At 44.0% G+C, this 27861-nt stretch overlaps 1 protein-coding gene across 5 annotated transcripts; it reads left to right on the top strand.

Annotated features, from left to right (window-relative positions):
* Window positions 1–685: 685 nt before the first annotated feature.
* Window positions 686–27646, top strand: TATDN1 (TatD DNase domain containing 1). Of its 5 annotated transcripts, none has more exons than XM_053244414.1 (12): window positions 686–841; window positions 3213–3278; window positions 3712–3761; window positions 3911–3974; window positions 6361–6504; window positions 6588–6630; window positions 15716–15801; window positions 15904–15944; window positions 16770–16846; window positions 22428–22498; window positions 25711–25837; window positions 27461–27646. In XM_053244414.1, the coding sequence occupies exons 1-12, from the start codon at window positions 820–822 to the stop codon at window positions 27561–27563; spliced, it is 894 nt and encodes a 297-aa protein (XP_053100389.1). In that variant the 5' UTR covers window positions 686–819; the 3' UTR covers window positions 27564–27646. The 5 variants fall into 5 exon arrangements, with proteins under 5 accessions (XP_053100389.1, XP_053100393.1, XP_053100391.1 ...); XM_053244418.1 differs by lacking the exon at window positions 686–841 and adding an exon at window positions 913–1005; XM_053244416.1 differs by lacking the exon at window positions 686–841 and adding an exon at window positions 925–1052.
* The last annotated feature ends 215 nt before the right edge of the window (window positions 27647–27861 follow it).

Below are 27861 nucleotides of genomic sequence, written 5' to 3'. Positions count from 1 at the left end.
GACATAATGTTTATTGTTTATGCTCTCTTTTTGCCAGCTCTCCAGGCACCCAAATACACCATTGTATTTAATAATTTAATACTCTCTGCCTTAAAATACACCATTGTAGCCCTTCCCTCTTTCTATGAGTAGTTTCGTTGCAAAATAACATATGCAACAAAATCTTATGCTTTTCTGTAAACTTTGGATTTTCTTCCTGTTTTGAAGAAGAAAAGAAAATTTTCTAGGAGTTGTGAGCAGAGAGCAGAAAGCTGCTTCCTTTGATCATGGGGAGCATGCTGCAGACAGTGCATTTGATTATGCTAAGCTGTACCGAAAACAAAAATCTGATGGCGAAAATTACGTCGCACTGGCTCTAAGTTTTCTTCGAGACCCCAGTCCTCGGCCCAGTCGCAGAGAAACCATAAAAGCGCAGCCGGTTGCCGTTTGAACGCCTGAGGACAGAGTTGCAATTTGACGGGAATTTACTTTCCGAGGCAACTTTTTCTTTTCTCTGGCGACGTCTCTGCCCCCCCCCCCCATCAGAAGACATAAAACGAAAAAGTTAGGGCAAATCGGAAGCTAGACCGTATATTTGTGACTCTAGCAGCTGCACACTACGTTTGGATATGCTTGTGGAAACCGGATACCACTAAACAAGATCATGGAGACCGAGGACGGTGGAGACGACAGAGCGGACCCCTAACCCGAATAGGGCGTGTTTCAAATGGAAGCCGGAAGTGAGGTCTGTGGGTAGAGCTTGTCTTTTTCCTCTACCTCTATGGGCCGCACGAGACAGGAGAGCGAGCGGCGCGCGCGGGGGCCTCGGTTGCCGTCATCATGAGCCGCTTCAAGTTCATTGGTGAGGGCGGGGCCGCCGGCGCGTGAGGGTTGTTGCCTGGGCGACGGGGGGTGCGCCGGAGGAGAGGGCCCCGGCCCGGCTCCTGACAGGGGCTGCTGCTGCTGGCGGCCCCTCCGTTAGGCCCATTCCGGGGAAGCGGTGCCGCTGTGCGCCTTTACTCAGAAGTCAGCCCCCTTCGTTTCAGGAGGGCTTTCTCCCCAGCCAGCAAGCCGTGGGTTTAGGATCGTGGCCTTGTTTTCGAGACAGCCTTCCCCGTGGGAGGGCTGGCGGCCGTGCGCATCTTCTCGAGCCACTCGCTACGCGTGTGTCTGCTGGGAAGACGGCTTCAGGGAGTCTCGTGGGGGGCTTCCTTTCGAGGAACGGCCCGATCCCAAATGGCTCACAAGGAAGTCCCACGAATGTCAGGAGGACTTCCAGCTAAAGCGCGTAGCTTGGGGATTCTCAAATTTGGATCCCCAGATGTTGTGGGAGTTGCAGACGTCCACCAACATCTGGGGACCCATGTTTAAGAGTCCTGTTCGCTGGGTGGCTGTGCCTCTTCTATCGGACTGAAACCCGGCCTGTTGTGCAACCACCTTCTCAAATCTCTGAAGAAGAGGGAGATTTTGTTAACAAGTGGATTCACTCGACCGGTTCTGTCTGTGGTTTCCCTCTCAGCGATCTCCCACCCACATCAGTGATTGCAATAGCTGCTAACTACAGCCTTGGTCGCTCATGCCCTATTGATTTCTCACTTGATGGTTCGCTGCTGACTGAATGTGTCTCCATGAAAGAGCATTGTATGGTTAATTTGTCCTCCCTGCACACTGCAACACTCCTTCCACCTCCCTTATATGTGTGTGCTTGCTCATGAGATCCTTAAGGGGACAACTTTGTAAGGGCTTCTGGGGACAGCCCTCTGTCTGTAACTTAGCTTGGGGGAAAGTGGCTGAGATGCATAATAGTGGGTCTCAGGAGGGTTCCTTGGGATCAGGGACTATGCTGGATTTGGTCTCCAGTTGCCTGTTGCTAACCTAGATAGACCCTTGACCACATATAGCAGGGCCTTAGAGATCCTCTTTTAGATAATCCAGTTTCACTGCATTTACATTTTTAAAAATCAGTATTGCAATGCACTTATACAAAACTAAGGTGCAGCAGCATTTGGAATGTTTTCTACAGTTCTGATTGCCCCATCTAAAGAAGGGCATTGATGGACTGGGAAAAGTGCAGAAAAGGGCAACTGGATGCATGGAGGCACGCCACTGCCATGTGGGCAGCTTGCTAAAAGGGGTATTAGGAACATAGGAAACTGCCATATACTGAGTCAGACCATTGGTCTATCTAGCTCAGTATTGTCTTCACAGACTGGCAGCGCTTCTCCAAGGTTACAGGCAGGAATCTCTCTCAGCCCTGTCTTGGAGAAGCCAGGGAAGGAACTTGAAACCTTCTGCTCTTCCCAGAGCGGCTCCATCCCCTGAGGGGACTATCTTGCAGTGCTCACACATCAAGTCTCCCATTCATATGAGCCCCTGGTGGTGCAGTGGTAAAACTGCCGCCCTGTAACCAGAAAGTTACAAGTTCAATCCTGACTAGGGGCTCAAGGCTGACTCAGCCTTCCATCCTTCCGAGGTCGGTAAAATGAGTACCCAGAATGTTGGGGGCAATATGCTAAATCATTGTAAACCGCTTAGAGAGCTTCGGCTATAAAGCGGTATATAAATGTAAGTGCTATTGCTATTGCTATTGCTATATGCAACCAGGGCAGACCCTGCTTAGCTATGGGGACAAGTCATGCTTGCTACCACAAGACCAGCACCTCCTCTCCAGCTCTCCTATTATAGCGCACACTATGGGTTGCATCAAATGGGGCAAGCAGTGGTGTCGGTCAACATGCTGTGTGCGGGTAAGACCTTTTAACTACCTCTGCCGCCCCTCCCCCCACCCCTTATTGCTTCTCGGGACCCCCACTCCTTTACTTGTAAAGGGGAATCCTCACCAGATTCCCCTTTACAAGTACAGTATAGCCACTCTAACTGCCAAACTGGTTCGGTCAAACAGACCAGCTGGTTGTTTTGACCAAACCAGTTCAGCAATGTGTGGTTCGGTTTGAATTTGATCCGGATTCAAACCAAATTGTGACTTTTGGATTGTGCACACCCCTACTAGTTGGCCACTGTGGGAAGCAGGATGTTGGACTAAATGGACCTTTGGTCTGATCCAGCAAGGCTCTTTTTATGTTCTTGCACCACATAGCAATTGCCATGAGGCCAGAACTTGCAAAGGTACTTAATTCATTGTTGCAGTTCATATTCTGTGCAGCACAATCATCCCTGTGTGCATTTCTAGGTGCTCATATAGAAATTATTAATTATTACCTTTCTTTTTTTAGATATTGGTGTTAACTTAACTGATCCTGTGTTCAGAGGCTTATATAGAGGTACTCAAAAACATCAAGGTAATTCTTTTTTTGTTGACTTTATGTGTTGACAGCCCCATCTCAAAGGTTCAGGGCTACATCACAACACAAAGGCAGTTATCAAAACTAGATCCTTCTATTACCCTTCCTTGCCTCAAATTCATAACAAAAATATTTTTATCAAGGAAAAAATCTCAATCCTCAAGTCACTTTAGTGGAATATCACTAATAGGATGCTTCAGTGGGGTTAGACTGCATATGCTTTGAGAAGCAGAGTGATATTTCTTTCTTAGAGGTATCCATATTATTTATTGGAGGTGGTGCAAGATAAACCACTACTACTGTGAAGTTACAGGCAAAAGAAGGGAATTGCAAGAGCTGCTCCATTCCAGAAACAACAAAGGGCCACAGAAATAGATTGGTCCATAAAGATGCCTTAAAATATGGATTTTAATTGTACATTTCTGTGCAGATGACTTCTTGGATGTAGTGGACAGAGCGGTCAAAACTGGTGTTAAAAAGGTAATTTGTTTTTAAAAGGTTCACACGTGGTCGTTTTAAATGGCAATCGTTTTAGAATGGGGTCTTAATAAATGTGTTTTCAGGAATATAAATTAATGGTGACATTCTGAAACAAGCATTTATGGTAAATGTTTCTTTCCCTGTTCCAGTTTATGATTACGGGTGGAAATTTGCAAGACAGTAAAGATGCACTGCAACTGGCACAAACAAATGGTATGTGTTCCCTTACAGCTTAAATTCAGTGCTTTTGCTTCCCTTCACCTTTAGCATGAACAGAACCAATGCATACTGGTGGAATCTGAGAGCTGGATCCAGAGAACCACAAGTAAAAGGAAAATAGCTGTTGGTTCTGTTCCACAAATGCTTGCTCAGTGCTATTGGAAGAGCTCAAGCAGTGTTCTGATACGTAGATTCTGTAGCAGTTTCCCTCCTTCTGCTAGTGCAAACTCTTATGCAAGTGGAAGGACAATTTTGGATTCCGCTTCACAGTCCTTGTTCATTGCACAAGTTGTAAAACAGCAGAAGATACTTTCCACTAGGAATGTGCAAAACATTCCGATATCAAAATGTTTCAACAACCCCATTTCAATTTGAAATGTTTCAACGTTTTGAACACCATTTTGGAGGCCTGTTTTCCCCTTGCTGATTGGTTTTCTGGCACTGGGTTCTGATTGCCTTGCGATTCTATGAGGGTTTTGGAGAAAGGTTAAACATTTGTTTAGAATTGCCTGCTTGCCCATTTCTTTTGTAGGTTGGTGGTAGGTAGCATCCATCATGCCCTACCATCTAATCCACTTTGGTGTCCTTAAGAGCTACCCAAGGTTTCCCCCTTGTTCCCTATGGCTGAAACACTCAAAACATTCCAAGGTTTGTTCCACTGAAACAACTGGGTCAGCTGCTGTTTTGACTAACGTTTTGGCTGACTGCCTTTTGTTTAGAGCTCAAAACAAAATGCAAAATCAGTTTCATACACATCCCTATGTTCCACATGCACAATGACACATTTGGATACAACTAGCTTTTTATTTAAGTAAAGGACAAAAATCAATCAAGGTAAGTAAACTTACACACCCCTACTAGTTCATTCATGCTAAGTAAATTTACAGAGATGATTGGTTGGATGGCATGTTGTTTTGGGGTCTTAACAGAATACATGTAACCATCTGCCCACTAACTGGTTGTCATGCTGTCCCATGACAAGCTGTACCAGTTAGGGGTGTGCACGAAACCAGCTGGCCCAGTTAAATTAAAATAAATTTAATTACCTTCTGCCCCTTCGGTGGGCTTCCTATAGGCTATGGGGGGGGCGGTGTTCCGTGAATGTTCCCCTGCCACCCACCGGCCTCTAAAATCACCGCCGCGGCCCGCCAGAGTGTTATATTTTGGCCCTTTCGAGCCTCCATAAATCATTGCGGCAGCCATTTTGGCGGCCGCTGCACATGCACAAATGGCCTCTGCAAGGCCTGGCATGGCCCAGGGCCTCTCGGAGGCCATTTGTGTGTGCGTGGCGGCCATTTTTTCCGGCAGCCATTTTTCTAATTTTTTAAAAAATGGCCGCCTCACATGCGCAAATGGTCTCTGCGAGGCCCTGGGCCATGCCAGGCCTCACAGAGGCCATTTGCGCATGCGCAGTGGCCTCCAAAATGGCTGCCACGCTGATTTGTGGAGCCCCGAACGGGCCAAAAAATTACACTCCTGCGGGCCGCAGTGGTGATTTTAGAGGCTGATGGGGGGGGGGCAGGGGAACGTTTGCGGACACACACACACACACACATATCCATGGTCAATAGGAAGCCCCCCGAAGGGGAAGAAGGTAGTTAAATTTATTTATTTATTTATTTATTTTAAGCGAGCCGGGGCGGGGGTTTGGTACCGGACTGGACAGAACCACGCAGGGGTGGGGTGGGGGTTCGGTTCGACTCTGAACCCCCGGGCCGGTTTGCACATCCCTAGTGCCAGTCTAAGGCTAGTTTCACAAGGCATGAAAGTGTGACAGCTTGTACTGCAGACCAAAACAAGAACGATTTGATTCAACAATTAGGTTAATTTAGAAGTTGTTTTAAGTTTCACTAAAGTGTATACTGATATTGTATGGAGTTTACATTAACTTTGTTCCAAAGCATCTCCATGGTGTCCTCTCTCTCTCTCTCTCTCTCTCTCTCTCTCTCTCTCTCTCTCTCTCTCTCTCTCGTAATCTCTTCCTTCTTTCCCATGAAGCCCTTGCTGACTCTCCCAGTCTTCACACCCAAATCTACGTACAGCCTGTGCTCTCATTCAACCTTTATCGCCTTTGGCTCTCAAACAGCTGCCTTATACTGAGTCAGTCATTATTGTCTACACTGCCTGGCAGCAGCTCACCAGGGTTTCAGACAGGGGTCTTTTCCAAGCTTACCTGGAAATGCCAGGATTGAACCTGGGGCCTTCTGCATACAAAGCGGGTGCTCTACCTCTGAGGAGCCCCTCCTGCTCCCACTCTTACTAGATGACAAGTTCCTTGGCCAGGGAACTGTCTTCTTGTTTTTACTTATGCTGCAGCACATCACATATGTTGATAGCGCTGCAGAAATAATAATTAAAATCTCATGGCATTTGTTTTCAGGCATGTTTTACAGTACGGTTGGCTGCCATCCTACCCGCTGTGGAGAATTTGAACAGGGTAACCCTGACCAATACTTATCAGAGTTACAAGGTCTGGCTGAGAAAAATAAAGGGAAGGTCATAGCCGTTGGGGAGTGTGGCCTGGGTAAGTATTCGCCGGCTGGTTTGTGAGTATTGTCTTGCCTTGGCATGTTATTTTGAAAACCAATCAATTATTTCTTCTTGCAGATTTTGACAGATTACAGTTCTGCCCCAAAGATACACAGCTCAAGTAAGAGATCTACTGGTCATAAAATACATTTTATAATTTATGAATTTTTCCTACAGCATTGCTTTTTCAATTGGGATCTTCTCAGTGACATTCATTTGAAATGAGGCAACAGTTTTCTTTCATACATGTAAAAAAGGCAAAAAAGTCAAGACACAGCAGCAGCTGTTTTTCTGTTCTTGCATAGACAGCGTATTGGTCACAACAGAAACACCAGCCTCTCCAGAAAGCCCTCTAAGACTGTTTTCCCACCACTCTGCCCCACACCATTCTTTGTTGCTTCAATGGCTGCCAGTGTATTGGTCCCCAATTCATTGTTTTTGTGCATGTGCGTACGCACAATATAATCATTAAATATAATGGCTGGGAATGGGGCATGGATCTTTTCCGCCATAATCAGAGCCCATCCTTAACAATAAGGTTGTGTACCCAGCATGCCTCAGGAACAGACAGTCAGTTATCACAGCAAACTTCCGATATCAGTAAGCGGAGCCCCCTCAATTCCAGTTCTGTTCCTGTATCGCTTCAGGAAACAGCTACTAGAGGAGAGTTCTTTTATCCTTCTGCGTTGTTCAGGCTTGTCCTTTCTATTCCTCTATCTAGCCTTCCCCCACCTCTTCCTTTGTACGGGAGTGGGAAGGGAGTCTTTTTCCATTATTTTTTCTAAATCTCAAACACTTTTTTCATTTACTGATTTGGCTGATTGGAACTTTGAATTTAAATTTCCTTATTTACTTTGGGACTTATTCCCCCATCTATGGATCCCTCCCAAGTGGCTGAAGCCCTGATGGGTTCCCTGTCTGAGGTTCCCACTTCAGAAGCCCCACTACTCCAACAACCTCAGCTGCAGCCAAAGAAAAAGCAGACCCACTCCATGTCTCCCTCTAACAAAGGTGCCTCACTGCCCCCCCTTCCTCTCCCGTGGCTACAGCCAACCCTGCTAAAGTTCCTCCAAAAAAGAAAACAAAGCACACACTTCTTGATGAGGCTCACACCTTTGTGAAAGCAAAGGAAAAAACAAACATTGCCAATTGGGAGACTGAGTGAATGCCTTTTGTTTTAAGTGGTCTGCCAGCAAAGACAGCCACACCTCATTCCTTCACCACAACTACATGCTGAAGGTGTGAAACCGAAAGCAGCAGAGATGTGTGCCATTTCCTCACCTGTGATTTTACTCTCTGGCACACATGTGGGGGGGGGGGGAACCAGCCATCCCGCTCCCGCCACAGCCTACCCAGCACCAACAGCCGTACCAGAGCAAACATGATCAGTAACGTGCACACCTACCACTATCCCTGTGGGGCCAGCCCCTACTCCAGTCATGAGTACCGCGATTACAGGCACAAAAGCAGAATCTGACCCTCCTATATCTCAAGATACCTCTAAATGGCTAAAAGAGTTTATTGTCAGGGAGTTTCAGTCCTTACTTTTCTCTCTCCCCTCGGGACCCCCTTCCCCTTCTTGTTAACCTATACTTCCTTCCAAACCCTTTCTTTCTTCTTTCCCAGACTTCAGCCCTGCCCGAAAAGCCATCCCAGAGGGAGAGAGAGGACGCTTCATACCCAGACCTAGCCGTTCCTGCAAACGGTGCCTACAGTCTTTGTCTTCCTCCCCTCAGGACATTATTCCTAAAAGAACGTCGCCCCGCCCACGGGGCAATCCAATTGATCATCCTTCTCCTCTGCATCCTGAAACCACCCCCGCCCCCCGTCAGCTCCTAATTTTGTTCTTCTTGCTCCTGTTCAACCTATCCTTCCCGAGAACCCTACTTCAGAGTCTGAGGAAGGAGAGATCTCCGATGAGGAAACGTCCCCACAGACAGCTAACTCTAACCGCCTTTTTCAAGCCACTGAATTTCTAGTCCTCTTAGCAAAGGCGAGGAGAACTATTAATGCAGTAGCCACCCTGGAAAACCCTACCAGTACTCAGGGGCTAGATGAAAAAGTCTTCCCTTCTACTTCAGTCTCCTCTCCTTCAGTACCATTTCCTCCACTTTTCCATTCCACCATGCTAGCTGAATGGGCTGCCTCTTTTGCACACAAACCTGCTATTCTATTTTCCAGCAAATTGTACTCATTGCCACAAGAAATTGCCACACTCCTCGCTCCGCCAGTGGTAGATACACCAGTCACCCAATTGGTCTCGGGAACAATTATGCATAAGAAAGGGGAGGAACAATTTAAAATCCCAGAAGACAAAAGCAAATTTCTTGTAAGAAAAGTTCACAATGCTTCAGCGACAGTAATCAAGGCTGCAGTTGCCAGCTCCATTTTTGCCTGGGCCACAGAGGTGTGGGCAAAAGAATTATCACAACTTGTACCTTCTGAAAACACAAAACTCCGCCAAGACATCAATAAGATGGCTAAAGCGGCAGCTTTTATGGCAGATTCTAATCTAGATTGTATACAGCATGCATCTAGATCTATAACTCTTCGGCAGTAGCAGTGAGGAGATGTTTGTGGCTCAAATATTGGAAAGTTGATTCAAAATAAAAACTAAATTTGGCTTCTACCCCCTTCAAGGGCGCCAAACTGTTCGGAGACTCACTAAGAGATAAAGCATAAAAAGAAGGCCATGCTATTGTCTAGAGTTGACTCACGTAGACCTTTTAGAGGAAATTCTTCTTCCTTTTGTTCTTCCTTCAGACAACCAGACTATTCTACAAGCAATTCATTCCAGAACAACAGGAATTCAATTCCAGAAGAACTCCCAACTGGTCGGAAGCAGACTCTTAAAATTTGCAAAAGCCTGGACAAGGATAATCTCCAACTGTTGGGTGTTAAAAACCCTCTCTGAGGGTCTCTCCCTAGAATTTTCCTCAATTCCACCAAGGCGGTTCATCTCCAATCTAGTTTCCAAGCTACCAGCCTAACGTCAACATATGCATCAGGCACTTCTACATCTTCTCCAAATCCAGGCAGTGGAGTATGTCCCATTGACAGATTTATGTCAGGGCATATATTCAGTACTATTTTTGGTTCCAAAAAAGGATGGGATGTAGAGGGCAGTCCTGGACCTCAAGGCCCTGAATCAACACATCCTCAAGAAGTTGTTCAGGATGGAATCCCTACATACCATCAAAGAAGTGGTGGAGGACTTGGAGTGTCTGTCATCAATAGACCTTTCAGAAGCTTACCTTCAGATCCCAGTTCACCCCAATCATCACCGCTTCCTCCTCTTCTGCGTCAACAACATTCACTTTCAATACAGAGCTATGCCCTTCTGGTTCTCTTTACATGCGTACAAAAGCTATTCATATCCACCCCTTTCTGGACAACCTCCTTATCAGGTCACCGTCTTTTCAGCAGGCCCAGAAGGACATACAGAGAACCCTCGTTCTACTCCAGTCACATGGCTTTGTAGTCAACCACCAGAAGAGCCATCTACTCCCGACGCAATGATTACACCACTTAGGAGCCATCTTCGACACCTCAGCGGGCCTAATCTCATTACCAACCAGCCACAGGGAGAAGATATTCCAGCTTACATCGACAGTATTGAGCCAGTTATCAGTGGACCTTATACTATCCACCCCCAGCACAGTACTTCCTCCAGTGACTGTTGCTGGTGTCTATCTTGTGTTTCTTTTTAGAATGTGAGCCCTTTGGGGACAGGGATCCATCTTATTTGCTTGTAATTTCTCTGTGTAAACTGCCCTGAGCTATTTTTGGAAGGGCGGTCTAGAAATCAAATTATTATTATTATTATTATTATTATTATTATTAATAATAATAATATGGAGAATAATAGAAGTTGAAGAAAATGAACATGTAAAAATATTATGGAACTTCCGACTACAAACAGACAAACATCTGCCACACAATACACCAGATATCACTGTAGTCGAGAAGAAAGAAAAACAAGTCAAAATAATCGACATAGCAATACCAGGGGATAGCAGAATAGAAGAAAAAGAAATAGAAAAAAATCACCATATACAAAGATCTACAAATTGAAATCGAAAGGCTGTGGCAGAAAAAGACCAAAATAATCCCAGTGATCATTGGCGCCCTGGGTGCAGTTCCAAAAGACCTTGAAGAGCACCTCAACACCATAGGGGCCACAGAAATCACCATCAGCCAATTACAAAAAGCAGCTTTACTGGGAACAGCCTATATTCTGCGACGATATCTATAACAATTGACAATAAAATTCTGGCATCCCAGGTCCTTGGGAAGGACTCGATGTCTGGACAAAACAAACCAGTCAATAACACCTGTCTGACTGTGTAAAATAATAATAATAATAATATTGGCTCAACTTCTAGGATCCATGATATCTTGCCTGGAGTGCACACCTTAGGCCAGATGGCGCTCCAGTGCCCTTCAATGGTGCCTTCTTCTCTACCAAGACCAAATCATGGCCCGCACCCACCAGGAAGTCTCCATCACTGTCCACCTCCACCTGTCCCTTTGCTGATGATGCTCCACAGCCTTCCTGAAAGGACTTTCCTCTTCATTACCCATCATGGATGACCATCACCATGGATGCCAGCCTTTTGATATGGGGGGCTCATTGCCTCAACCACTTCACTCAGGGCATATGGAGTCCATGGGAACAAAAGCAGACAATCAACCTACTAGAGCTGAGAGCCATTTGTCTGGCACTAATCCACTTCCTCCCACTCATCAGACACTGCCATGTTCTGGTCAAAACAGAAAATGTGGCAGCAATGTCTCATGTAAACAACCAAGGCGGGATAAGATCAAGGACACTCATGATGGAAGCCACTCTCCTATTCACATGGGCAGAGAGGAACATACACTCAATTACGGCTGAACATCTGAGCGGTTCTGCCAACCAGAGAGCAGACTGGCTCACTCACCAAAGGATTGACCCAGTGGAATGGTCACTCAACCTGGAGGTCTTCCACTTGATGACCAAGATTCTTGGATGTCAGAAACTAGTCCTATTCACGACCAGCCACAACAGTAAATTACCAAGGTTCTTCTCCCGCTTCACACATCCACAGGCAGAAGCAATAGAAGCTCTATTGTCACACTGCCCAAACGGATTCCTATACGCATTCCCTCTGATAGCTATCATACCAAAAGTCATTTGAAAGCTCCACAAAGAAAATGCACTCATCCTTGTGACCCCACTATGGCCATGGTTTGACAACCCAGTCTTGCTCTCCATCCATTCTCCATGGCATCTGCCAAAACGCTGGGATCTCCTATCCCAAGGACCAGTCTTTCACCCTAACCTGGATTGGCTCCGACTCAATGCATGGACATTGAGCAGGCGTCCCTGACTCTCCAGGGATATGACTCCAAAGTACAGGACGCAATCTTAGCTTCTAGACGTCCTTCCACTACCAGGATATACCAGGCCACATGGATAGCATTTTCCTGCTGGGCTAGAAGGAAGGGATTCATTCCTACCATGGCTGGAGTACCAGAATTTTCTACAATTGGGTGTAGAGTTGGGCCTTCGTCCAAAAACCCTCCATTGACAGACATCCACATTGTCGCCAGACCTAGACATCAATGACCCTGACTCGACACTAATCCATTCTCACATCAGACAGTTCTTAAAAGGGGCTAATAATTTGGCCACCCTAGCTATTCATAGGTTTCCTTCTTGGAACCTGAATAAGGTTCCAAGGTCCTTAATACCCTTACTCAGGCCCCGTTTGAGCCCCTGCACTCCGCATCTCTTAAGGTCCTGTCGTACAAGGTTCTTTTTCTGGTGGCAGTCACTTCAGCTCGTAGAGTGTTGGAACTGGCTGCCCTCTCCGTTCGCAAAGAGCTGTGTGTTTTCCAAAGTGACACTGTCCTTCTCAGATTATATCCAGTGTTCTTCCTTAAAGTAAACTCCTCCTTTCATAGATCTCAATCAGTAATCCTCCCATCATTCTGTCCCTCTCCAGTTCATGATAAAGAAAAGCAATGTCATAGCTTAGATGTCTGCAGAGCACTGCGAATTTATATTCGAAGGACCAAAACATTTTGGAAGTCTGATTCTCTTTTCATTTCCTTCCTACCTGCCTCCTTGGGAAACAAAGTATCCAAGACCACACTGTCAAAATGGATCCGCTGAGCTATTGCCTTAGCATACGAATCACTGCATATCCCAGTAACCCAAGGAATCACAGCTCATTCCACCAGAAGTGCGTCCACCTCAGCGGCATTTTTGGTAAACACTCCCCTTCAAATTATCTGCCAAGGAGCAACATGGTCATCCATCACCCCCTTCATTCAACACGACAAGATTTTTTCCTTCCATTTGGAGCAAGCAGCCTGGGGCCACACAATTCTCCAACAAGTAGTATAAAATCCGTTTCCTCCTCCCAATACTGTTGGTTATGCAGGCTTGGGTATGTCCCTATCGTTAAGGATGGGCTCCAATTACGGTGGGAAAAGAGACCTTGGCTTTACCTGTGAAGGGTTCTTTTTTGCCGTAATTGGGGCCCATCTGGCCCTCCCACAATATTTTAGGATATTTGTCTCAGTACCTGGAGAGCTGTTAACTTTCGGGATGGTGCCAGTAGCAGTGGTGGTCAACTCCCAGGGTGATCAGTCCTTCCTGTGTTTTCCTCTGCATCTGTATTTTAACTTTCCTATGAGTTCTTCTCTAGCTCTCTCTAGATAAAATGGCATCCATGGCATCCTTCCACTTGACAGTCCAGAACTGGAGTTGAGAGGGCTCTGCCTACTGATATCGGACGTTTGCTGTGATAACTGATGGTCTGTTCCTGCGGCATGCTGGGTACACAACTCTGTCGTTAAGGATGGGCTCCAATTATGGAGAAAAAGAACTCTTCACAGGTAAGGCTAAGGTCTCTTTCTCAAGTAGCAGGTACATCTGTCAGGTGGCATGATAGGGGGTGGAATTCCCCATCCCACAGTTTGCTTGAGTAAGGCTATCCTCTTTCCCTTTCCAACATTTCCTTGGGGCTGTGTGTGTGTGTGTGTGTGTGTGTGTGTGTGTGTGTGTGTGTCAGCAGGCAGCGATGGTCCTTGTCCCTGTCCCAGAATCTGGCTTCTATTGGTACAGAATATAAGAGGTATTAAATACTGGGATGGACATCTTTACTTGGAAGCAGGCTGACCAAGAAAAGCCGTAAGGGAAATGGAAAGAAGGTTAACTAGGAGCAAAAGCAAGGAACCAAAGAGGAAACAACAATAATGTCACACACAAAGTGGGTTATTTTTATTGTGTAGGGAATACTGTCATGATAAGAATGTGAGATTTGCCATGGGGATCAGACAAAAGTCCCATCTAGTTGAGCATTGTTTTCAACAGCAGGCAGCCTAATGCCTTTGGGTGCTCACAAGCAGCACATGAGTGTGATGGCCACTTCTTCTTTGCCTCTGTCATCTGAGTATCAAGAGGCATAATGCCCCTGGACACAGGGGTCAGTGTTCCCTCTAACAGGGATACCCAGATGTTGTTGACTACAACTCCCAGAATCCCCAGCTGCAATAGCTTTTCCTTTGGAGATTCTGGAATTTGTAGTCAACAACTTCCAGGAATCCCTGTTAGAGAGAATATCGACAGGGGATCTGTCTGAAATCATCATATCTAAAATCATTCATTTGTTTTCTAGAAATCAAATATTTGCATCTGTGATGGCAAGTCATAAAACAATTCTGACAATTTATGTGAATTATATTTATGCCCTTCTGTATAGGGAGAGAACCAGCATCAGTCATGGCAGCACAGTTAGCTAGGGTTCTTTCACAATTCAAAGGTAAACCATGATTCTGTAATATTCGCCCTGTCATTTGCACATCACAATATGCTAACACAGTCTCTTGTTATAAATAAGACACTGCTTTTCACATTTTGGAGTGGTGATAGAAGGGAAGAAGGGCGATAGAAGATGATAGCTTATAGAAGACCTAGTAAGACCAGCCATTGAATTTCTAGGACTCCTTTTTAGGCTGTGTGCTAGTCTAAAGTCTTAGGAAGGTAGGATTTTATTTTATTTTTTGCTTTTTAAAAAAGACTTGAGCAGAAATGTTCTGTTTATCCTGAACTGTTTAGCAGCCAGATGTAGATCACTGACGGGTTTTTGTATGATGTCTGAAAGCCACTTGCTACTTTGGTGATTCCCACAGTGTATAGACTCTCCACATGATCCAGGCATAATGGTAGCTTTCGGATGTTTCCAGGAGCTTCCAATGTAGCATCTGAGTTAAACCAAAGATACTGCAGAGTCCAGGACTCTCTCTAGCAGGGGTCAGCAACGTGGGGCTCTCCAGATGTTCCTGGATTACAGCTCCCATCATCCTCAGCTGCAATAAATTGCTGGGAGTTGTAGTTCAGCAACATCTGGAGAGCTGTGCGTTGCCTATCCCTGCTCTATAGCATGGGGGCAGCAGCTTTCATTGGGTACTGCAGCCTGTGCCTGTAGGTGTGGGATATGTGTGCAAATGGTTGAACCTGTGGGAGGGTATTGTATGAATGCTTTATATCAGGGGTGGGGAACCTTGGCCCTCCAGCTGTTTTTGAACTACAACTCCCACCATCCCCAGCCACAATTGGCTGGGGATGATGGGAGTTGTAATTCAAAAACAGCTGGAGGGCCAAGGTTCCCCACCCCTGCTTTATATCAGCTCTGGCCTTTTCCATATGTGTGAAAAATGCAGAAGGCAAGACCAGATTGTGCCATTGTGAAGCACTTTTGAGTCTTGTCTACTTCAAGGGAGATCATTAAGTCCATGCTTAATTCTTCCATTGAAATAAAGGAGACTTAAAAGTACTTTGCTCTGGCAGGATTGTGTCCCCATCTCTTATTAAACAAAACAAAATATTCCACTCTTTTCCAACACCTTGTGCCTTTTAGGTGTTCTATGGCTACTGCTCCATTAAATGAATGGAAGTATTTAAGTCCTCCTGATTCCATCTTTCTATTGTTACACACTACAGACCCGTTATTTCATCAGGCCCAACTCCCCTCTTTCTTTGTCTTTCTTGATTACTATCCAACCTGATTACAAGTTCTGGACAACTCAAAATCTTGCTCAAGATTTTGTCTTTTGGCCAGTCCAGATAATGGTATTATGAGACGGTTGCTTTGGGGTTTTTCTTATGGATTAACATGGCTACATACCATTTTTATTTATTTGTTTCCTTTCAGATATTTTGAAAAACAATTTGATCTATCTGAGCAAACAAAATTACCAATGTTTCTGCACTGTAGGAATTCACATCCAGAATTCATAGGTGAGTTTTGTTTAGAAAATCAAAAGCACTTCAGAAATGGAAAAACAGAACAAAAGTAAATTCCCTAGGATTTAAAAATCAAAACCTTCCCCTTTTGCACAGATATCATGAGACGAAACAGAGAGAGGTGTGTGGGTGGCGTGGTAAGTGCAAAACATACATTTAGTCATGATGTTGTGTCATTGTTTTTGTGTTATAAAACCAGTTGTTTTTCTTTGGTGCTTTTCATTCTTCATCCCCAAACAACAACAACAAAAACCTTAAGACCACAAGCCAAGGAAAATCTGCAGCCTACACCTGTCAGCAGCCTTTGGCGCTGACTCTTAAGTCCTCTCCCTCTCAAAAGCCACTAGCTTTCTCACAAGGCCCCTGTGCTATCTCAGGGGCCTAGAAAAAGTCAATTGGCTGGTGGGGAGGATGGAAGAGGAGGAGTTGCTGCACAAGTCACACCGAGAATTAAATAAATTGTAACCATGCAACTTCATATTGTTTTATATCAGTTCCTTCACCACAGAGGAGGCCGCCAGATCCTGGGTGGGTCTTTGGGTGGACATGGGCCCAACCTGTGACACCAGCACTGTGGATTTGGTTTGACTCCCTTAGGGCCAGTGGAGAGATTCGTAAGTGTGACTCCTTGCTTCCATACACTTGAGATGGAATGCTGACCCCTTGAATTAGGCTGCCAATTCCATTATCATCTACTAATTCAATTAAATCAAGTACTTTGGCCTAAGTGACTTGTAGATCAGGTTGCCAAAAAAACCCTCAAAACTGCTGTGTACCATATGCATTATTGCTTGGCTTTTACCCTGCTTATGCTGACAAAACTTCTTAAAAGTTGAGTACGTACATTGCTGCCAAATGCCATTCAAAAAGCTCAACAAAAATGGCTATGTGGCAAAAAACTAAAACTAAAACTCATGTTCTTTTAACCTATGTTGATAAATACATATAGGCACCTTTTACAGGTACACTCTTTTGATGGCACCAAAGAAGAAGCAGCAGCTCTCATTGAGTTGGATCTGTATATAGGAATAAATGGTTGGTAAGTTGTTTTCAAAGTATGATGGCTGAACTGTAAAAGCTCATTTTAAATTGAGATGGATTCTTCTAACGAAACATGAGGAATTTGTGATCCGCCAATGTGAGCAAAGCCTATCAGCCATGTATTGTGGCATGCCAGGGGTTTGCTAGGCCACAACACGACACACAACACAGGCAGGAAACAAAAACAGGAAGGTTTATCCAAGCTCCTGGTAGGCCTCCATACATAGCTGATGAACTGCGTTTGAGTTGCAAGTTCACTTTGATCATTCTGAAGTATGACAATAGATTAAATTCTGGACATTGCTGGATTCAGTGTCCAGCAAGTAGCTGTCAGTAGTGTGGCATTGCCAAAAACTCAATCCTAAGCACATTGGCTCTGACTATGGTGTAGTGGTTAGAGTGCTGGACTAGGACCGCGGAGACCTGAGTTCAAATCCCCATTCAGCCATAAAACTAGCTGGGTGACTCTGGGCCAGTCACTTCTCTCTAAGCCTAACCTACTTCACAGGGTTGTTGTGAAAAGAGAAACTCAAGTATGTAGTACACCGCTCTGGGCTCCTTAGAGGAAGAGCGGGATATAAATGTAAAAATAAAATAATAATAATAATAATACCCCCAGTGAGGCACTACCTTGGCGTGGTTGTGGGGCTTGTGTGCTCTGATGAAGGTGGGAGCTATGCCAGAGGTCCAACCATACTGGACAGGTCTCACCAGAGGAGCCAGACAAAGAGTGCCTCTCCCATCAACAATATGGTGAGACGTAACTTTAATAAATCTATACGGATCGGTCGTCGCCCGGGTCAACAAGGACCGCGCCAGATGCTATAGTCCCTGGACATCTGGTGGCAAGTGGGCAACAGGACTCAGGATCTTCAGTTGAGCAACCAGGGCTGGAGACAGCAAAGTTACTGGAAGAAACGTCGCTTAACCGAAAAAAATATACAAAAAATGCCAACAAGGAAATAATGATCTGCTATTACAAGTCTAGTCCAACTAGAAGAGGTTATTTAAAAAGAATGTACCAAATTTGGAAAGAGAAGCATCCAGACACAGAAATAACAGAACAAAGGCTAGCAGACCAGAGAAGATTCATAATAAGAAATAAAGTATTCACAGGAGTTGAGCTGGAAGAACTGCAAAGAGCAACACAGGCTAAAGATATGGAAGAAGAATTATCACCAATTGAAGAAGTTGCTCAGGCGCAGGTAGAGGAGGTGTTGGAAATCGAGGATGCCACTGTTGCTGAACTGTTTCAAAATCAAAACCAGGCAACCTCCCCTTTGCCTTCACCTCAAAAACCCAAATGCCATTTAACAGAAAAGCAACAAGAACTAAAGCAAAAAATAACTGAGCACATGAACCACCAGGGTTTGACTTCCATCTCTAAAAACAGTTGCCAAAAAACAACTTGCTCAGGCATTAAAAGATGTCAATGCTGCACTTGCAGAAATAACAACCAATAATTTGCAAGAAACAAACCAACTAATGTACAGTGCAGCAACAATAACAACACAAGAGCTCGGATATAAGATCAGTGGACCTGTCAAAAAAGAAAGCAGTACATCACCTAAATGGAAGATTAGATTAGAAAATAAAATCTCCAGGCTTAGATCAGATGCTAGTAAATTGAAAGATATGAAAGACAAGAAGCTGAAGAATGAAAACACCAAACAGTATCTGATCCAAAAATACCACCTAGATTCAAGGAAAATTAGAGAAGTCCTGGAAATAATAAAGCAGCAAATAACAGCAGTGTCAAAGAAGATTAGCAGATATGAAGCCAGAATTACACAACACAGGCAGAATCTCCAATTCCAGTTGAATCAGAGACGTTTCTACCAAAGCATAGAAGGAGAAACTGCAAGAAACCTAGAAACACCAAATAAAGAAGAAACAGTGCAATTCTGGGGGAAATTATGGGACAATACAATAGATTATAATAAAAAAGCAGGCTGGATGAAAGAGGTCAAAAATGTAACCAACAAATGCAAGATCTAATAATAACACCAGAATTAATAAGTGAAAGAGCAAAGAAAATTAAAAATTGGACTGCGCCAGGCGACGATGAACTGCATGGCTTTTGGCTTAAACACCTAACAAGCCTTCATAAACAACTATCAAAACAGTTCAATCACATTTTGCAAGGAGGTGATATTGAACAATGGCTAACAACTGGGAAAACTCATCTCATCATGAAAGACCCAGCAAAAGGTGCAGTTCCAAGTAATTATAGACCAATAACCTCCCTGCCAACCATGTTCAAATTATTAACTGGAATAATAGCAGATGAAATGATGCAACACTTATTAACTAACAAACAGCTTCCAGTTGAACAGAAAGGAAATTGCCCGAACACCAGAGGCACAAAAGACCAGCTGCTGATTGACAAAATGATTTTAGAAAACTGCAAGAGAAGAAAAACCAATCTAAGTGTTGCATGGATTGACTACAAGAAAGCCTTCGATTCATTGCCTCACACATGGATACTAAAATGTTTAGAAACAACTGGTGTCAGCAAAAACATTCAGATATTTATTTAAAAAGCAATGAGCATGTGGAGTACACAGTTAAAAATCAATGGCGAGGCACTTGGACAGGTTAGCATTAGAAGAGGCATTTTCCAAGGGGACTCACTATCCCCTCTATTGTTTGTAATCGCCATGACCCCACTTTCACAAATACTAAACAAAACAGGCCTCGGATACCAAACATCTAAAACATCAAGTAAAACCAACCATCTGCTGTACATGGACGATCTGAAGTTGTATGGAAAGTCCCAGTCAGAAATCGAATCACTGCTAAACACTGTCCGTATATTCAGTAGCAATATAGCACTGGAGTTTGGACTAGACAAGTGTGTTGCATTAATAATGAAAAGAGGAAAAATAACAAAAACAGAAGGAATAGAACTGCCCAATGGAAGCAAGATCAAGAACCTGGAAAAGAAAGAACATTACAAATACTTGGGCATTCTCCAGGCTGATAACATCGCACACACTGAAGTTAAAAGAAAAATGGGAAGTGAATACATCAGGAGAGTTAGAAAAATCCTCAAGTCCAAACTCAATGGCGGGAACACCATACAAGCCATAAACACCTGGGCTATACCTGTTATCAGATACACTGCAGGAATAATAGACTGGACCCAGGCTGAGCTAGAGACGCTAGATCGTAAGACCAGGAAAATAATACCATCAATCATGCTCTGCACCCCCGCAGTGATGTTGATAGGCTCTACCTCCCTCGCAGCTCAGGTGGAAGAGGAATGCTGCAAGTCCATCAAACAGTAGAGGAGGAGAAAAGAGGCCTTGAAGAATATATCAAGGACAGTGAAGAAGATGCACTTCAAATGGTCAAGAACAAGAAACTATTCAACACCAATGAAACAAAGCAGGCCTACAAGAAAGAACAAGTCAAGAACCGAGCAGAAAAATGGAGAAATAAGCCCCTGCATGGTCAATATTTGCAGAATATAAATGGAAAATCAGACATCACCAAGACCTGGCAATGGCTTAAGAATGGCAACTTGAAGAAAGAAACAGAGGGTTTAATACTGGCTGCACAAGAACAGGCACTAAGAACAAATGCCATAAGAGCAAAAGTAGAAAAATCCACAACAAACAGCAAGTGCCGCCTTTGTAAAGAAGCAGATGAAACAGTGGACCACCTGATCAGCTGTTGTAAGAAGATCACACAGACTGACTACAAAGAAAGGGATGGCAAGGTAGCAGGGATGATACACTGGAACATCTGCAAAAAATACAAGCTACCTGTAGCCAAGAATTGGTGGGACCATAAAATTGAAAAAGTTGAAGAAAATGAAGATGTAAAAATATTATGGAACTTCCGACTACAAACAGACAAACATCTGCCACACAATACACCAGATATCACTGTAGTCGAGAAGAAAGAAAAACAAGTCAAAATAATCGACATAGCAATACCAGACGATAGCAGAATAGAAGAAAAAGAAATAGAAAAAATCACCAAATACAAAGATCTACAAATTGAAATGGAAAGGCTGTGGCAGAAAAAGACCAAAATAATTCCAGTGGTAATTGGCGCCCTGGGTGCAGTTCCAAAAGACCTTGAAGAGCACCTCAACACCATAGGGGCCACAGAAATCACCATCAGCCAATTACAAAAAGCAGTTTTACTGGGAACAGCCTATATTTTGCGACGATATCTATAATAACCAACAGTACTGATGATAAAATTCTGGCATCCCAGGTCCTTGGGAAGGACTCAATGTCTGGATAAAACAAACCAGTCAATAACACCTGTCTGACTGTGTAAACAAGAAATTAATAATAAATTAATAATAATAATAATAATAATAATAATAATAATAATAATAATAATAATAATAATAATGCAGGTCTGGGAATCATGCGCATAGCCAAAGACGTTTGTCTTAAAAGCACTCTGTGCAAGAGTTCCCAATCCAAAGAGGCAAGCTTGCAGGGAAAGGAAAAACAGGCTGTGGGGGAAAGGCTTAAGTCATATTATTGCCCCTTCTCTGCTTAGCCAGCAGCCTCCCACAGCTGCTTTTGGGCGCCTTCTTTTAATTAAGGGGAAGTTGTATGTAACTGCATGTACATACAGTTTCTAAGGTTTCAGCCTTAGTTGGGCTTTTGTATAGTGTCATAATCCAGATGAAGTAAGTTTGCAATCCTGTGCCACCCTTCCATGAGATAAAGTGGCCACCTCAAGTGGCAGATTGAGGTGCCAACGGGTCGCAGGATGCCTTTTGCCATCAGAGCAGCCTTTCACCAGCACAGAGTAACTGCGAGGCGGTCTTCCTCCTTGTCGTCTTCCTCCTGTGCGGTGGCAGCACTTCCTGCTGCTTCCTGAGTCAATGTGCATCCTCCTCCATCTCCCGCATGCACCATTGAGCTGGTACTGAGAAACAGGAGGAAGGAGAAGAGGAGATGTCGAAAGAGGCATCAAGTACAGGAGACGCATCACCATATTCTACTTTCCTTTTGACATTTCCTTTTCTACTCCATGCCCCTTTTCCTATCCAGCCCAGCAGTGTATGAGAGGAGATGGAGGGGGCACACACTGAGTCCAGCCGATGTGGCAGCTGTCCACATCCTAGCCAGTGTGGAAAAGCACACTAGAAAAAAGAAACTGTGGGGTGTGGGGGGATACGTGTGCGTATGTTCAGATGTGCTTGCCTGTGCATTATTGCCGCTGCTGCAAAGAAAAAGAAGAGGAGATGGAGGTTGGAGGGGTGTGTGCATGTGGGGGGCGGGGTGGGGTGTCATTTGCCACCTTGCCTCAGACATACTGAACTCTTGGGCTACCACTGATTATGCACACTTTCTTGAGGTAAACCTCATTCAATCCTATGGAGTTACTTCTTAGCATACATGTTTTAAAAACTGAATAAGTGGTTGTCCTGTCTGCTATCAATTGAGTTGGAAATTCACAGCTTTGGTGACTGCAGATCTATTGGAGTGGGGCATACAGATTGCTCCTTGACTCTTGTTTTTCCTTCTATATGAAACCATACAACTTTTAAGAAGCCATAGCAGCCCTTTGTATTCAAAGTAATATTTTAATTTTGTTTCTAGTTCACTGAAAACAGAAGCCAACTTAGAAGCAGTGAGGTCTATTCCCAATGAAAGATTAATGCTAGAGACAGGTAAGCTGCTATTTTGGTGAAATAGTCTTTTGCATTGTGCTATCAGAATTATGCCCTTTTCAAACTGTTTTAGAAACTAGGGTCTGTTTGGCTTGTCATTTTGAGAAAACACATCTTTACAGAAGTGACTGAATGTAAGTTTACCTCAGGCATGCCCTCAACTCCTGCCTATAGGCTTCCAGTGGCATCTGATGGGCCACTGTGTGAAACAGGATGTTCGACTAGATGGGCCTTGGGCCTGATCTAGCAGGGCTGTTCTTATTTATTATTTATTTATTTATTTATTAGAAACATTTAATATACCACCCACTCCAAAGATTCTGGGCAGTGTTATGTTCTTAGGATAGCCTACAAAGAGAGTGAAACAGGCTCCAAACATAATTAGGAACAATACCTCTTAATATCAGGATATCTTTTCACTTAAGGAAGAAAAACTTCCTTAAAATGTTATATTTGAAAGCCAGCTCCATCCCCTTGGTCACACTGGCCAGCATCCAAATGCGGTGCATGTGCAGCAGAGGAAGCACATGGGCAGCTGCTGCTGCATTCCAAAGTAAAGCTGCACAGGCGCTAATTTGGGACAAGTGCCTTGCCAGTCTCCCCTCTGAAGCGCTCTGTGCCACCTAAACTTATATCCCCAAGGATCACACAGCCCTCGACATATTTTCAGGTGGCAGAATACTTCAGAGGGAAGGGGAGATAAAGATCTCCTCAAATCACCTCATCCAGGCACCCATACTGCTTCACTCAGCTTCATGTGTGCATCCTTTGCTGTGCATGCACACCTGTCTTAGGATGTTAGCCATTATACTTCTAGTATAGTGATACCTTTTCATCCAGCATGGGTTATGAGCATCCTAGAAATACTAGGTGTTGCCCCAAGGTTTCTATAAAAAATGATGCAGCTCTTGCTGAGGGTCAGAATAAGCAGTGAACAGAGCTAGCCCTATCTTTGCCTTGGGAAGGCCAGGATGCATAGGGAAGAGCACACGGCCTGCCCCTACATCCAGTCCCTCTACCTCAATACTGGGTGACTCAGTGGGGCATATGCACAGTCACTTGGTGGCACTTCCATCTCTTAGCAAGGTAGAGCAGAGCTACCAAGTTACCTCCATTAATGAGCAGGGCACAGCCCACCTACTCCTCAACCAGTAATGGACAGTAAACACTACTCCAGGGGCTGAGAGCGGAAAAAATGTCTCTTTAACTTACCTGCCACCAGTACCTGGAATGCTGTATGGAACTGAGGCTCCTGACCCGGCATCCCATGGGGAGGCTGCCTCATCCCCACTGCTCAGTTGGTCTCCACGCATGCACAGAGGCCCGTTGAGGTGTTAGCATGGCACAGATCTGTGGTGCTAATCCCTCAAATGGCCTCTGCACATGTGCAGAGGACAAATGAGCAGCAGGGGCAGGGCAGCTTCTCCATAGGATACTGGCTCATGTGCCTCTGACTCGTACAGTATTCCAGGTACCTGCAGTAGGATAATTTGCCACCAGTTAAAGAGACATTTTCCTGCCCTCAACGCCCGCCCCCCGCTCTGGAGCAATGTTCACTGGCTGTTACACGGCATGGTCAAGCTGCTACAGACTGGGTGAAAGGAGTAATACACCCATAATTTTAATATAATCCATCCATTATATTCATGCTAGGACTTAAGAGCTTTCTTTATCAAGAATTAAGTCATTTGACTTGAAGCCACTGTCAGTCCGTGTAGACAATACTGAGCTAGATGGACCAATGGTCTGACTCAGTATATGGCAGCTTTCTAAGTTCCTAAAACTACTGAAATGTGTTCTAGGGAGTTTGCTTGTAGTTCAGCATATCTCCGAAAACCCTGCTTAAGAATGTGGTAATTTCCACACTTGCTGATGAATAAGATTTTGTGAGCTGCCCTGAGCAGTAGTGTACTGGAGGGATAGGGTATAAATATTTTAAAGAAATACAGAATGCTATTCGTTGCAGCAGGGTGGGGCTCTGGCTCAGTTGTAGAGGACATCGTCTCCTGTATTCAGCCCCCTAGTATCTCTGGATAAGGCTGGGAAAGAGCCCCTTCTGTTAATTTAAGAGCTTCTTCTTCGTTATGAGCCCCACCGTCCATTGAGGTCATCTGGAGAGGTCCGTCTCCAGTTGCCTCCAGCTCGGCTGGTGGCCACACAGGGACGGGTGGGCCTTTTCGGTTGCTGCCCCAAGACACTGGAATGTGCTCCCTACTGAGATACGATCCTCCCCATCTCTGACAATTTTTAAAAAGCACTTGAAAACCCACCTCTTCACCCAAGCTTTCTCAGCTTTTAAAATTTTTTAGGTTTTAATCTCTGGTTTATTTTAAAATTGTTAAATTGTTTTTATGTTTTTGCATATGTTTTTAACTTGTTTTATGCTATTGTTAACCGCCCAGAGACAAAAGTTTGGGGCGGTGTACAAATTTGATAGATAGATAAAAACCCTGAAAAGCTACCGGCAGTCATTGTAGGCAGTACTGCTCAGCCAGTGATCTGACACAATGTAAGGAGATTTCTAAGCCACTATAATACTAGTTCTTAATTCTAGAGTAGACAGAGTCTAATAAACTTTTAATTTGAAAGTAGGGAGTTTTGATGTTAAGGCCCAAACCACAACTTTCAGCCTTGTGAGTGAGTCCTTCAGAAATCACATTAACATACAACTTGCAGCATGAACTAATGTAATTGTACTGTCTACTGCATCTTTCCATTTTAGAGATACTGATGAGGCCCCCATGGCTGAGTCTAATTTTGCTGGCTTTCATGGTGCACAGCGTTACAGGGCCATAATGCTGCACCCTGGGGCTGCTGCAGACTCCTCGGGCAGCCTGGACACTGTTCGGAAGCAGCAGCTCTGTTGTTTTCCCCATTTGCAGCAATAGGGGAAATAGCAGAGCCACCCCTTTTGCAGCTGGTGCTTCAGAACAGTGCCAGGACTGTATTATAAGCCTCCATCAGCCCCGGGACTCAGCAGTATGGCTCTGTAATGCTGGGCATCATGCAAGCCACCATGACTGCTTTCTAAACCTTTGTCAGTCTGGAATGGGCCTTCTAAGCAACCTTTTTAAATCAGTTTATAGCCTAGAAATGTTAACATAGTTTATGGGTTAGATGTTTTTAAAGAATTGGACAGGGGTGGAGGCTGGCCAGTCAGGTATAAAACTAATAGAAGATTATTCACTCTGAACTGTTGCTTAAACCATTAGATGCTCCATGGTGCGGAGTGAAGAATACTCATGCTGGCTCAAAATATGTTAAGACCACATTCCCTACCAAAAAGAAATGGGAATCGGGATACTGCCTGAAGGACCGAAATGAACCTTGTCATATAATGTAAGTACAATGTTTAATATTTTTCAAGGCCCCAGCTCAGTCGGAGTTGGTCATGACTAACTCAAGCTCCATTGCTTTAAATGACACTTAAGTCATAACAAACTTGAGCTGGATCAGGCCAAAAGAGTTTAATGCTGGCTAACAAGTGACACATAATAGCATACTTAGCAAGACAGACCTGTCTACCCTTAGTAGAAAAGCATTCATTCCAAGATGTCCTGTCTTAGCTTTCTGTTTAGGACAAGTGCTGCTCCAGTAGTTGAGGGTATTTGGCCTGGTGGAGCAGACACCACGTTTCCAACAGTAGCTAGCTGGAGATCTCTGGGAAGCTTGCAAGCAGAGCATAAAAGTGACAGAGTCCTCTCCTGGTGCTTGTCCTCAACATCTGTAACAGGTCTACTGCCTCTAAACAGAATGCAAAATTTTGACGAGTAAAGCTTCTTTGAACAGAGTTCTGTAGAAGAGGGAGATAATGTGACCAAAATACACCCTTGTATGCAACTCTTATCACACATGGAAGCCTAAAACACACAGATGTGTAGTACATCCTCCATCCTCTTGTTCTCATTTGAAAATTCAGCATTTGTTGTTCTAAAGGTTATTTGGCATCTACACATATACCATTCTCTTTTAGACAGGATTTAAGAAACTACCCAAAGTGAACTTGTAAATAAAGTTGTCATTAGCTGTCTTCTATAAAGCCTCCAGCATGATCCCAGCTGCAATAAATGTATTGTAATAAACCAACTGTGTGCTGAATGCTGTATATAACACTAAAGTGCTGTACTGCTAAGAAACACGCCCCCCCCCACTCACAAGTAGCAAGCAGGCCTCCTTATTCCACTTTGTGGAGACAATGGGGGGTTTCCGCCCACTTCTTTAGAGTTTCAAGGGAAAACAAATGTTTGCCTTGTGGCTGCTGGGAAGAAGCAGGAATTATGCCTCTCACTTTCCAGTTGTCTAAATTGAAACCCCTCACTAATTATTATGGGAGAGTGTTGTGCCTGAATTTTACTGATGATATTCAATTACAAGTAGCAAGAGTGATGACTAATACTGGAATAAAATACTGCACCAATTAGGAATGACTTAGTGAAAAGGTCATCATAACCAAGGCAAATGGTTTCAAGTGCCAACATAGCCTGGTTTCAGAGTGGGAGTGTTTCATAAAACCTTACCCAATCACTTGGGTTTTTTGGAGGAAACTTGAATTGTAAGGCTTAATTTAGTATTTGCAGTGTTTACTGTATCTTGACATTCTGAAATATTCATTTGTTTTTTGAGGCGTGACTTCAACTGTAAGATAAGTTTGAGGTTGAGAGTCTGTGCACACTTTTGAAGGAGTTGTCCCATTCAACTTCATGGGATTACTTGAATCATCTAGTGCTTGAAACTGATTTGAGACACTGAGGCTCAAGGTGTATTCTTTTTTTGAAACTTTACTTCCCTTGAGGAGGTATAGACAATTTATGTACCATCCCACAATGCAAAGGATTCTCTCAAAGTGCAAGTAAATGCTTTTGCTGGAGGACAGGCCTCCCTACCTATTCTTTCTCAGTCACAGCTTCTCATGTTGTAACAGGGCTTGCTTTTTCTAATTAAATGTTTTTGTTTCCCTTTTAGCCAAATACTGGAAATACTAGCAGCAGTACGTGAAGAAGATCCACTTGAACTGGCAAACACGACATATAACAACAGTATTAAAATCTTCTTTCCAGATATGTAAGGTGTCCTATCTTATGATAAAGCCTGTTAATTCTACATGAATTTAAAAAAATAAAACATTAAAATCTATCAACTTTGAAACCATTATTTAGAAGTATGCTCATTCTTCAGTGTACTATGACTAAACTGTTGAGAAAAGTGACCATCTTTCTTCTTGCAGTGAGTTTTTCAGAGGTATTTGTCATAGCACAAGGTAGCAAACAGTTCTTGCAAGTGTTGCCTCTTTTCACTGCTACTTCTGTATATGTTGCTAGCCTGTTAATGCCAAGTATACTAGCCTACATTCTGCACACTGAGCT

Source organism: Hemicordylus capensis, chromosome 4 (genome assembly GCF_027244095.1).
Source record: "Hemicordylus capensis ecotype Gifberg chromosome 4, rHemCap1.1.pri, whole genome shotgun sequence".
Taxonomy (NCBI): domain Eukaryota; kingdom Metazoa; phylum Chordata; class Lepidosauria; order Squamata; family Cordylidae; genus Hemicordylus; species Hemicordylus capensis.
The sequence above is the reverse complement of the archived record's forward strand: the minus strand, read 5'-3'. Positions and strand labels throughout refer to the sequence as shown.